Source organism: Dipodomys ordii, unplaced genomic scaffold, assembly GCF_000151885.1.
Source record: "Dipodomys ordii isolate 6190 unplaced genomic scaffold, Dord_2.0 Scaffold38, whole genome shotgun sequence".
NCBI lineage: Eukaryota > Metazoa > Chordata > Mammalia > Rodentia > Heteromyidae > Dipodomys > Dipodomys ordii.
The window spans coordinates 11,078,451-11,091,483 of record NW_012267254.1 but is presented as its reverse complement, the minus strand read 5'-3'; the positions used below and the strand labels follow the sequence as shown (position 1 = coordinate 11,091,483).

The 13,033-nt window shown below is 42.1% G+C and overlaps 1 protein-coding gene across 1 annotated transcript in view; it reads right to left on the bottom strand.

The window, feature by feature from the left end:
• Window positions 1-12,833, bottom strand: part of Thoc2 (THO complex 2) — a 146,066-nt gene extending 133,233 nt beyond the window's left edge. Inside the window, exon 1 of the mRNA XM_013018075.1 lies at window positions 12,739-12,833. Within this exon, the coding sequence (XP_012873529.1) occupies window positions 12,739-12,809 (71 nt within the window). The 5' untranslated portion in view covers window positions 12,810-12,833. The remainder of the gene's footprint in view (window positions 1-12,738) is intronic.
• Window positions 12,834-13,033: the final 200 nt, after the last annotated feature.

Sequence of the window (13,033 nt, the reverse complement as noted above, 5' to 3'; positions counted from 1 at the left end):
GAACCCTTTATGTGAAAGGTTTGGAACAAATACTTCCAGATTTTGGATATTTTCCAGATATCGGGATATTTGTATATATTTGTATAATGAGATATCTCAGGGAACAGGAGCCAAATCTAACCAGAAAATTCATGTTTCCTATATACTTTATACATATAGTCTTGCAGACAGTTTTATACAAGGTTTTCAAATTGTGTAAGACACAATACAGGTGCATTTTATTACTTTCTCTAGGCATCTTTGCATAGAGGAATTTGGACATGTCATGTGCAGAAAATACATTTCTACAGCCAAATAAAGGGGGATTAAGAAGGTCTTTCCCAGGCTGGGAAGGTGGCTCGGTGGTAGAGTGCTTGCCTTGTAAGCATGAGGCCCTGGGTTCGATTCCTCAGCACCACATAAGCAAAAAGAAAAAAGCTGGAAGTGGTGCTGAGGCTCAAGTGGTAGAGCGCTAGCCTTGAGCTGAAGAGCTGAGGGACAGCGCCCAGGCCCAGAGTTCAGGCCCCATGACTGGAAAAAAAAAAAAAAAAAAAGGTCTTTCCCTCTTTAAGACACTACTACTACATGAACTGTGTTGCATACCCATGTTTTGATTCCAATCTGTCATTTAAGGAATTAAGGAATTTTATACTTGTAGCATCATGTTAGTGCTCAGTAAGTACCAGACTTTGGATCATTTTGAATCTAGGATTAGGGATGCTCAGCCTGTATCTGATGTGGAGTTAATATCCAAAATATATAATGAACTTCCACAATCTAGCAGAAAAGAAAATTTGATTTTAAAATGAGCAAACAATTTAGAGAGATGTCTCCAAAAATGATACACGGGCTGGGAAGGTGGCTCAGTGGTAGAGCACTTGCCTTGCATGCCTGAGGCCCTGGGTTCGATTCCTCAGCACCACATAAGCAAAAAGAAAAAAGCCGGAAGTGGCACTGTGGCTCAAGTGGTAGAGTGCTAGCCTTGAGCAGAAGAGCTGAGGGACAGCGCCCAGGTCCAGAGTTCAGGTCCCACGACCGGACCCAAAAAAAAAAAAGTTTACATAACTTCAGTAACAGAATATTTAAATGATCTACATATCTGATAGATAACACTGTGCTTATATTTAACAAACTGTCCACTGAAAAACTATTAAGGTAGATCTCACCGTTTTTGGCTAGGGGGTATATAGCTCAGTGATAAGTGTGTGCTTGGCACGCATGAAGCCTTCGTTTGATCCAAGAAGCAGGAGCAAAGCAAGTATAGAATGAATATGGATTAGGTTGCTCTCCCCCTCTTCTTTCCCCAGCCTCCTTCACTATTCAGGGAAATCACCCTTATGCTAGATTGCTTGATGCTTGCTAGTGCTTGCCTACCAGCACTCCCTCTCTCCCTCCATCTGCCTGTCTGTCTGTCCCCCGCCCCCTCTCATATGCATGCACTCACTCATGCATCTGAGTGATCTAATCCACTTTTAAGGCATTTTTTTTTTGTCGGTCATAGGGCTTGAACTCTGGGCCTGGGCACTCTCTGAGCTCTTCAGCTCAAGGCTAGGGCTCTACCACTTGAGCCACAGAGTCACTTCTAGTTTTCTGTTTTCTGGTTTTCTGGTGGTTAATTGGAGATGAGTCTCACAGATTTTCCTGCCCAGGCTGGCTTTGAACCGTGATCCTCAGATCTCAGCCTCCTGAGTAGCTAGGATTGCAGGCATGAGCCACCTGCACCCAGCTAAGGCATTTTTTTGTGCCAGTCCTGGGGCTTGAACTCAGGGCCTGAGCACTGTTCCTGAACTTACTTTGCTCAAGGCTAGCACTCTACCACTTGAGCCACAGAGCCCCTTCCAGCTTTTTCTGTTTATGCGGTACTGAGGAATGGAACCTAGGGCTTCACACAAGCTAGGCAAGCACACTACCACTAAGCCTCCCAGCCCCCCAAAGCATTAATTCTTCACTGCTTCTACCTTTAGCTTTATCTCCTCCAAAAAATTCATATTTACAACCAAGTGGATTTTCTGACTTGGATTCCTGATACACATGACATGAAAAACGAACCAACCCTAAAATTTTGGTCACCTTTTCCACTGAACTTGCTATAACCAGACTTTCTGTCTAAATAAATAGTAACATTATTCAAAACTTAAGAGTTCTGGCTGGGGTATAACCCAATAGTTAAATCGCTTCCCTAGTATGTACTAGGCCCTAGGTTCAAATCTCTAGCACTCCTCCCAGAAAAAGAAACTCTAAGACATAAGAACATTTTTTCTTTGTCTTTTTCTTGGACAGGTAGCCCAGACTAGCACAACAGCAATTCTTTTGTCTTCTCTTATGATTAGAGGTGTGTGCCACTGTACCCAGTTGTATCATTTTAAGAATGTATCTTTTAAAGGGCACTAGTGGTTCATGCCTGTAATTCTATTTACTCAGAAGGTTGAGATCTGAGGATCATGGTTCAAAGTCAGCCAGGGGAACAAAGTCTTTGAAATTCTTATCTCCAATTAACCACCAAAAGGCCAGAAGTGGAGCAGTGGCTCAAGTGGTAGAACATTAGCCAGGAGCAAAAAAGCTCAGGGACAGTGTAGAAACCATGAATTCAAGTCCCAGGTCTGGCACAAAAAAAGTATCTTTTAACAGTCTGTGATAAAATAATAAGTTTGTATAAAGAATTTCTGCAACACATCAAAATACCATGATTGTCTACAGGAAAAGTACTTATAAAACTGAATTATGACCGGAGCAATCCTGTTTTTATGGTAAAAAAAAACACACACGTACCATTTGTACATGAAATATGACTAACAAAATATAATTATTCAGACTTGGCTCCTTGGTGAGCCTCATTCTAAAAAATTAACCCAGAGCAAAGGATAGGATGACACTGTCCTAAAAGAAGCATACTTGTGGTCTGGGAATGTGGCTTAGGGGTACAGTGCTTGCCTAGCATGTATGAAGCCCTAGATTCCATTTCCCAGTACCACATAAACAGAAAAAGCCAGAAGTGGCTCAAGTGATAAAGTGCTAGCCTTTAGCAAAATAAGCTCAGAGACAGTGCCCAGGCCCTGAGTTCAAGTCCCAGGACTGGCACAAAAAAAAAGGAAAAAGAGAGACAGAATGTCTACTTCCCAATTCATAAAAATATTCCTGGTTAGTCCAGCAACAGTACTAAAGAATGTTTTCAACAATATACAATGAAACAATATTTGGAAGAGCTACATAATAATCCAGCTAAAGAGAATTTTTGAACTGACAAATATATAATGTTGAAAAATAACACATGCATACAAAACTATGCAAACTAGCTGGGCACTGGTAGCTCACGCATGTAATCCTAGCTACTCAGGAGGCTGAGATCTGAAGATCATGGTTCAAAGCCAGCCCAGGCAGTAAAGTCTATGAGCCTCTTATCTTCAATTAACCAACAGAAAACCAGAAGTGGAGCTGTGGCTCAAGTGGTAGAGCACTCATGTTGAGCTGAAGAGCTCAGGGACAACGACCAGGCCCAGAGTTCAAGCCCCATGACCGACTTAAAAAAAAAAAAACACTATGCAATCCAAATGGAAGTGAAAGGATTTCAATTCATGAAGTTCACTGATCGGGTTTCTAGCTAATGCTGTAATAAACTGTCAAGAAACTGCTCCTTGGAAGGGAACAATTGAGACCAATTCAGCGGAAGAGTTTAAAGCTAGTCTTGGCAACATTGTGACACCCTTCCTCAAAAATAACAAATATTGCTCAGGCCTGGGTAGCTTAGGCCTGAAAGCTACTAGGTAGCCTAAGATCTGTGGAAGGCCAGATAAGTTTGTGAGACTCTTGCCTCCATTAAATACCAAAAAGAAGCCAAAATTAGACTTGTGGCTCAAGTGGTAGACTGTTAGCTAGCCTTTAGCAAAACAAGCTCAGGGACAGCATCCAAGCCCTAAGTTCAAGCCTCAGAACTAACACACAAAGAATCTGTTCCTCAAATGTCACCGTTAAGTTGAATCTAGTATAGAAATGCTGTCTCATCTCTCTGAGAACAGGAGAGAAATCTACTTTATGTTAAAGTTCTATAAAACATTAATGAAAAAGGCCCTACATTTTTCCAAAGACATCAGTATTTTGTGGGAATATCTTCCTTTTTTTATCTTTTATTAGGGGACACAATACTGGGTTTGACTTCAGGGCCTCATACCAGCTAGGCAAGAGCTCCAGCCTTTGAACTGTGTCCCAGTCCTTGTGAATGCTTCTTAATATATTTTATTTTTCACCTGACTTGCTTCCCATTTTTCAGTAAAAAAGAAAACACAACAAAAGCCTGAACTACTTACTTCATTATGCTCACATCTCAAAGTCCATTTCCTGTATAAAGACTGATGATGTTCTGTTTTCCTCTTAATTCTTAAAAACAGGACAATCAGAAAAAGGTTAAATCTGATTAAGCAAAACTTACCTTTATTATCATTGTTAGAACATATATATCCAAAATAATTACTATTGGGACAAAATATATTGTGGAAACATGTATTTATGAAGTAAACAGGAAATATATAAGGACAAATTAGCAGAAGTTCTGGTCTCTGCAGGAGGAAATTAGCGTATGTTTCTGCCCACTATAGTAGGAAAAAAAGCTCAAAAGGGATGGAGGTGTGGCTTAAGTGGGAAACTACCTGCCCAACAAGCAAGAAGCACTGAGTTTCAGCCCTGGAACCACCACAAAATCCTACATATTTTATAGCACTCATGTAAATATTATAAATAATTTTAAAAAGGAAACTAGTAAGTTAGATAATCTAATATTGCTTCAATGTTTTCTGAATGCATTTCCCCTCCCAAGGCTTATACTAAATTCAGACACAGACTGAAAGAAGAAATTCAATGCCAAGTGAAAGCTAACAAAGACATCAAGATTTCAGATAAAATTTTGGCTGAAATCAGAGAAAATTTGAAAAGGGAAAAAGAGCCACCAAGACTAAAATTTCTTAGAATGATTTTATCTCCCCTACTGCCTTCCAAGAAATTCAGTATTAGCAGGGTGCTGGTGGCTCACGCCTGTAATCCTAGCTACTCAGGAGGCTAAAATCTGAGGATCATGGTTCAAAGCCAGCCCAGGCAGGAAAGTCCATGAGACTCTTATCTCCAATATAAATCACTAGAAAACTGGAAGTGGTGGGGTGGCTCATGCAGTAGAGCGTTCACCTTGAGCTGAAGAGCTGAGGGATAGAGCCTAGGCCCAATATTCAAACCCCATGACCGACAAAAAAAAAAAAAAAAAGAAATTCAGTATTTACTTAACATCCAAATTTATTTAGTTTGGAAATGTCAAATATCATTTAGTATAAAAAAATGGCATCCAAAACAACCGGCAATTAAATTTTTAAACTTTATTGTAACTAACAACACTCAATAAAGACCTAACAAAATTTTCTTACTGGGTAATTATTTTAAAGAAAAAGAAATTCTTTCAACAAAATACATATTTGACAAATTAAAATACTTCAAAATTAGACCAAGTAATGACCTGAAGCTAACATCTTCAAGTTAAGAACAGAAATACAAATCATCCATTAGAGTTGCATTTTTTTAAAAAATGTTGAGCTCACTGTTAATGATTTCCACTAAAATATAGAATTCTCCACTGGTGCTACCAGTATATGCAAATTTATTAGCTTAATCATAGGCAAATTCTATGATAACATGAAATCACAAAAACTGAAAATAAAGTAATAAAGTCCCTATCTTGTACATATGTAGAATCTTAAATCCTTTATTTTTAGATGTGAAATCGGTAACACTAGTTCCAAGTATTACTTGAAAAAACAACAGTACATTCTGGGAGTACTCCTTTTCCTTTCTGACACTTTTTGTAAAAACAAACATTTAGGAGTTCTGTAATTTTTTTCACTGAAAATATAACTTGTATATCTGGAAACATAATAGGGCACAAGTATGTGACAGATGTACTATTCTGAGAGGAAAAGTATCTTACTTTTCTACTTAATTACTTAACAAAACTTGTTCTTTGGGCTGGGAAGGTGACTTAGTGGTAGAGTGCTTGCCTAGCATGCATGAAGCCCTCTGAGTTTGTTTCCTCAGTACCACATAAACAGAAAAATCTGGAAGGGGCATTATGGGTCAAGTGGTAGAGTGCTAGCCTTGGGCAAAATTAGCTCAGGGACAATGCCCAGGCCCTGAGTTCAAGCCCAGGACTAGCAAAAAAAAAATTGTTCTTTGGTCAGGAGCTTAGATTGAAGTGGTAAGAGTACTTGCCCAGCAAGAGAGAGAGAGAGAGAGAGAGGGAGGGAGAGAGAGAGAGAGAGAGAGAAGAGAGGCTGGGTATGTGGTTTAGTGGTGGAGTGCTTTCCTAGCATGGAAGAAGCCCTGGGTTCAAATCAATGCCACATATACAGAAAGAGCCAAAAGTGGCATAGCTTAAGTGATAAGAGTGCTAGCCTTGAGCAGAAGCAGCCCTGAGTTAAAACTCCAGGACTGGCAAAAAAAAAAAAAAGATTTACCTGTATAATAATTACTTTTAGGGCTGGGAAGGTGGCTCAGTGGTAGAGCGCTTGCCTTGCATGCATGAGGCCCTGGGTTCAATTCCTCAGCACCACATAAGCAAAAAAGAAAAAAGTCGGAAGTGGCACTATGGCTCAAGTGGTAGAGTGCTAGCCTTGAGCCAAAGAGCTGAGGGACAGCGCCCAGGCCCAGAGTTCAGGCCCCACGACCGGACCCAAAAAATAATAATAATTACTTTTGGTAGGGCACAATTAAGAATTTGTCCTTGAGGACTGGGAAGGTGGCTCAGTGGTAGAGTGCTTGCCTTGCATGCATGAGGCCCTGGGTTCAATTCCTCAGCACCACGTAAGCAGAAAAAGTTGGAAGTGGCACTGTGGCTCAAGTGGTAGAGGTCTCATGAAATAGATCACACATGTTTTGGTGCCTGTCCTGGGGCTTGAACTCAGGGCTCAAGTTCTATCCCTGAGCATTTTTGCTGAAGTCTAGCATGTTCTACCTCTTGAGCCACATCTCTACTTCCAGGTTTCTTTTAAGGGGGGGAGGGTGGTGGTTAATTGAAGAGTCACAAGGACATTGCCTTCAAGGGTGGGTTCAAACTGTAATCTCCCCACCTCAGCCTCCAGAGAAGCTAAGATTATAGGATTACAGGCTTGAGCCACCTACGCCCAACTATCACACATTTTTCAAAGATGGTTTTCAGACTAGTTAAAGCCAAGTTAAAACTCATCTGCTAATATATCTCATTAAACAGGAAAAATTAGCCCTGTAGGGTAGGGTATGTTTACAGCACTAGTATGAGACAGTAGAATGACAGACTTCAAAAGGCTAGCTTGAGCTACAAAGTAAGACCCTGTCTCAAAAAAGTAAGGAGCTGAGCTGTAATCCTAGCTACTCAAGGAGGCTGAGATCTGAGGATCACAGTTCAAAGCCAGCCGGGGCAAGGAAAGACCAAGAGACTCTTATCTCCAATTAACCACCAGAAAACTGGAAGTGGTGCTGTGACTCAAGTGGTAGAGTGCTAGCCTTGAGCTGAAGAGCTCAGGACAGTGCCCAGGACCAGAATTCAAGCCCCATGTCCAACAAAAATATAAAAGGGCTGGAAATGTGGCTTAGTGATAGAGTGCTTGCCTAGCATACATGAAGCCTTGGGTTCGATTCCTCAGTACAACATACACAAAAAAAGGAAGAATTGGTGTTATGTCTCAAGTGGTAAAGCCTTGAGTAAAAGAACCTCAGGGAGGGGTTGGGAAGGTGGCTCAGTGGTAGAGCACTTGCCTTGCATGCCTGAGGCCTTGGGTTCGATTCCTCAGCACCACATAAGCAAAAAGAAAAAAGCCGGAAGTGGTGCTGTGGCTCAAGTGGTAGAGTGCTAGCCTTGAGCTGAAGAGCTGAGGGACAGCGCCCAGGCCCAGAGTTCAGGCCCCACAATCGGACCCCCCCCCAAAAAAAGAACCTCAGGCACAGTGTCCAGGCCCTGAGTTCAATCCCCAGGACTGGCAAAAAAAAAAAAAGCTACTAAAACTCATGCCAAAGGTAAGCTTAGTCTAAGGTGTATCCAAGTCCAGACCCTCTTGTGGTGCTAGCCTGAGGAACCTTTCAGAGCTGGATGCACCTTGCCTAGCCATTTTCAAATGCTGCCATCTGGCAACCCAAGGGAAGGAGAAAATTCACCACCACCACCACCACCCCCATAAAAATGACTGAAAGCTAAAAGACAGAACTTATGCATTAAAGTCCATCATCACTCATGATTGGCAAAGAGTTACAGACAATCCCAACATTGTGTTCACGAGTCTATGTACATTTAAAGATTTAGAGATGAAAACCACATCTTACTCCACGTGTCATATCGTAAAGTGTTCTTAACACTTTAAAAGTTCTCATTTACACTGCCTCATAGTTACCAGTGCAAGCAATTATCACTGTATTTCCTAGTTGACACAGACTTTATAAGGACCTTTCACTGGCTTCAGTGGAGAATGAATCTAGAAAGGAAGAAAACGGGGGGGGGGGGCTGTGCACAGGCTGGGAATGTGTGTGCCTTAGTGGTATAGAGTGCATTTGCCTAGCATGCATGAAGCCCTGGGTTCCATTCCTCAGTACCACATAAACAGAAAAAGCCAAAGTGATGCTGTGGCTCAAATGCTAGCCTTGGGCAAAAGAAGCTCAGGGACAGTGCCTAGGCTCTGAGTTCAAGGCCCTGGGTTTAAGCCCCTGGACTGGCAGGAAAAAAAAAAAAAAGCAAAGAAGGGAAAGGAAAAGAAAAGAAGGGAGGGAGGAAAGAGAAAGAGAAAGAAAGAAAGAGAAAGGGGGGGGAGAGGAGGGGAAAGGGAAGGAGAAGAGGTATAGTGCTCGGTAATCATAGCTACTCAGAAAGCCAAGGTCAGTAGAGTCATAGTTCCAGGCCAGCCTGGACAAAAAGATACCCTCTACTGGAAAATAAAAATTAGGAAATGGTACTGTGGCTCAAGTGGTAGAGCACTAGCATTGAGCTGAACAGCTCAGAGTATAAGACCCATGACTGACCATAAAAAAAAAGAGGGCTGGGAAGGTGGCTCAGTGGTAGAGCGCTTGCCTTGCATGCCTGAAGCCCTGGGATCGATTCCTCAGCACCACATAAGCAAAAAAGAAAAAAAAGCCAGAAGTGGCCCTGTGGCTCAAGTGGTAGCACGCTAGCCTTGAGCTGAAGAACTGAGGGACAGTGCCCAGGCCCAGAGTTCAGGCCCCACGACCGGACCCACAAAACAAAAAAAAAAAAGGAAAAGAAAAATAACGAAAAATAACTGGAGGAAAGAAAAGAGCTGGAGCTGTGGCTCCATGGTAGAGCACCTGTCTAGTAAACATGAAGCCCCAACTTCAAACTCCACAACGATCAAAAACAAATAAGGAACAGACTCCAAGTTTGGGTGTGGGAATAAATGAACCTCAAAACTCAGTAATTTCTCATGAGAATGTTTGGTTTTTTTTGGTCAGTAGTGGGGCTTGAACTCTGGGCCTGAGCGCTGTCCCTTAGCTCTTCAGCTCAAGGCCAGCACTCTACCACTTGAGCTACAGCACCACTTCTGGTTTTCTGGTGGTTTACTAGAGATAAGAGTCTCACAGACTTTCCTGCCAGGGCTGGCTTTGAACCAAGATCCTCAGATCTCAGCCTCCTGAGTAGCTAGGATTACAGGTGTGAGCCATGTGACCCCGGATGAGTATGTTATATTTGTACTAAGCTCTAGAGGGAAAAAATGTAAATGTTTGTTGAATGTAATGGACTAGATATTTTTTAACTGATCAATAAAGATGACAGAAAAAAAGTCAATAACTAAAAAAAAAAATCCACCTGATAAGAATTTTACATATAGGTCATGCTCTAAAAGTGAAATCTATAGATTCACTCTACCTTCACATTTTTTTGTCCATTGTGGGGCTTGAACTCAGGGTCCTAGGCACTGTCTCTAAACTTTTTTTTTTTTTGCTAGTGCTACTTTGAGACACAGCGCAACTTCCACTTTTTTGGTGGTTAATTGGAGACAAGAGTCTCATAGACTTTCATTCTCAGGCTGGTTTCAAACCCTGATCCTTAGGTCTCAGACTTCTGAGTGGCTAGGATTATAGGCATAAGCCTCAGTTTTTGTAATTCCAATATCATTTCCCCTGTAACAAAAGGAAAATGGTAGCATCTTTATAAGATATAAAAACTCCCAATTTAAGCTATATGTAACAATAGTTTCATATATCAAAGAAGTCATATAAATGAAAGCCAAGTACCCAACTGTGATGTGCTTTAAAAAGTTCATTTTTTCTATAACTTTAAGGTCTATGCTGAGCATGGTGATCACATCTGTAATCCCTGTATTCCCTGAGATTCAAGTCCAATCTGGGCTATGCAATGAAACTTTATCTCAAAGAAATATTTAGACTCATGAAAAGAATGTTAAAAATAACAGAATTATAAAACTGAGTATATTGATTTGGATCTACTATAATTCAAACCACATTCCACAAGCCATAAATACAATCAATACATATAAATCTGCTGACAGTTTTTTAAGCCACAATTTTAACACAGGAAATGTAACATGTACTGTGGATCACATAAATATACAAAGTGAATTCATATATACATAAAGTGAACACAAAATTCTGGTTTAACCTGGTATTTTGACCAAATATATCAGTTTTCTTCTCACTGCTGTTCAGAAACCAAGCAGAGAATTTCACCAGTCATTCTAAGATAGAATAACAGTAAATCTGTCAAAAACAGTAACTGAGGGACTGTGGATGTATGGATGTAGCACACTGATAAGAACCTATGTCGGGTACCACTATCACAAAAAAATAAACTAAGGAGAAGCTATGCAATGTACAAATGTGACAGCCTCTAAATAAATGGTTTTAAAGGCATAAACAATAAATTGGCTTATTCATTTGGGGAAATTACCCTACAGACATATGAAGATGGTTTTGTTGGCTATCCCACCTTCTCTACAAAATAAGGGGCCTAATAGGATATTTGTAACTTACTAGTTACTTGTTAACTAACACAGACAAGAATCTGGAAAGTGTTCCTAGCAATTACAAAAATGAATGTTTATCAAATAGAGTTATGCATATTGTTTTAAACCAATAAGTATGTTGAAATAGATGTCAAATAAAAAGAAATATGAGACATCATCCCGTTCCTTGAAGTGCCTCTTATTTGGGTATGGGTATATACACATGAAAGAATGAGAACAATTAATTGGTAAACTCAACTGTTATCTTCAAGTGTTGTCCAGAAAAGTTTAAATATCGAAAGGCTGAAATAATAGTACTTTTAATAGCTATCACTTGGGCACTTAGTATGAGCCAAGTGCTTTACAGGCATTATTTAGTCTTCACAACAATCCTTTGAGTAGAGTACTTATTATTTCCAATTTATTCAAGGGGAAACAAAGTGGTTAAGGAACTTACCCAAGGTCACTCAGCTAGTTAAGTGGATAAGACGGCCACTTATTCAGGCAATTCAATCTCAAGCTCGTACTGTTAAGTTTCATACAACAGTGCGAGGGGGAAGGGAGGCTGCGGGGGAAGAGTATGCCTTATAGGCTGGCAATGTTACAAGAACAAGATCGGGCAACGCGTTCGCGGCACAACACGGTACGGCGCTCCAAATAACAAAGTTTCAAGGTTTCAAGTCTTCCCATTAGCCACAATAAACTAGCTACTGGGGTGGGGTACAGGAAGACGACCCAAATCACTAACAAATTTTAATCTCACACCGGATTGAGCTTTAATCTTCCAAGGCGATTTAAGAAAAATGAAATTAGAACATTATTCGTTTTTAAATATGTGGTTGACTTTGCTGCTTAAACAATTCCTCCCCCCACTCCCGGAAGGGGGGGTGGAGCTCTATTTTAGGCGAGGAAACCACAAGTATGGCAAATTACCGTTTTCTGTATTACCGGGAGGGGGCAAAAATTAAGTTTTAGGACCAAGGGAAACGTGTTATTGTAGGTAGTCAAGCTTGGAGAGTAGCCACATTTAGTTACAGTAGCAGGACATAGTGGGGTATAAGAAGCATTTGCAGTGAAAGTTGAATCCAACCCGAAATCGCTCTAAAGGTGAAAAGACGGAGCAAAGAAGTGCTGTAGGTCTTCGGGGAGAATGGCATCCCAGCCACACTTCCCCACGGCCCGCGGCGCTGCGCAAGGCCAGGACAGTCCAAGATCTCTCTCCCCGGGAGGACGAGAGATGCCAAACGGGGCTCTTCACGATACCCCAGGCTTCTGGGCAGCGCAGAGGGGGGAGAGTGTCCAGGACAGTTCGCCCTCCTCAGACTTCGGGCAAAAGGAGGTTGCCAGGCTTCAAACTGAGGAGTCGAATGGGTGCAGAGTGAAGAAATGGCACCGAAAGAAATGGGAAGTCCGAATCGCTCCGGCTCAGGTCCATAAAGAAAGGAGCCAAGTGAGCTCAGGCAGACGGGGACAAAAAGACACCACAGCGATCGGGAGCGCGGAGACCCACAGGGGCAAAACGACAAATCGGCTGAGATCAACGGAGCTGAGCCACTGGGTGAAAGCAGGGGATTTAGCAATACCGGAAGGGAAAAAGGAGAACGGCGACAGTTACCAACACCTCTCGTTCTGGAGTTCGAAACTCCTAGCCAACCCAACAACCGCCGCCCCAGTGGGGGAGGGGGTACATTGTCCCCTTCCTCACCCCCAACCTACCACCACATTTAAGGGTACTGTCGACGCCTTGACCCGGCCAGGCCGTTGAGCTGCCTGTGGCAGCGACACTCACAATTCGCATCTCCCTGTTTTCTCCCAGTTCTTTATCCACTCTGCGGGAAGCACCACGGTTGCGTCCGCCATCTTCCCCTCACTAGTAACAGAAGCCCGGATGTGTAGCACGCGAGCGCAGGGTCAAAGGGGAGCACCGCCCACGGGGAATGCCGGGAGCTGGGAGTTCTCTTTTCAGTTTCCCGCCCCACCTTCCGCATCACCCGACCGAAGGCCAAGGCTGGGCCGCCTACGCAACATCTGTGGCCCGTTTCTCGGCGTGACTAAGCTGGCCGCGCCCTCCCTGGTCCTCGCCC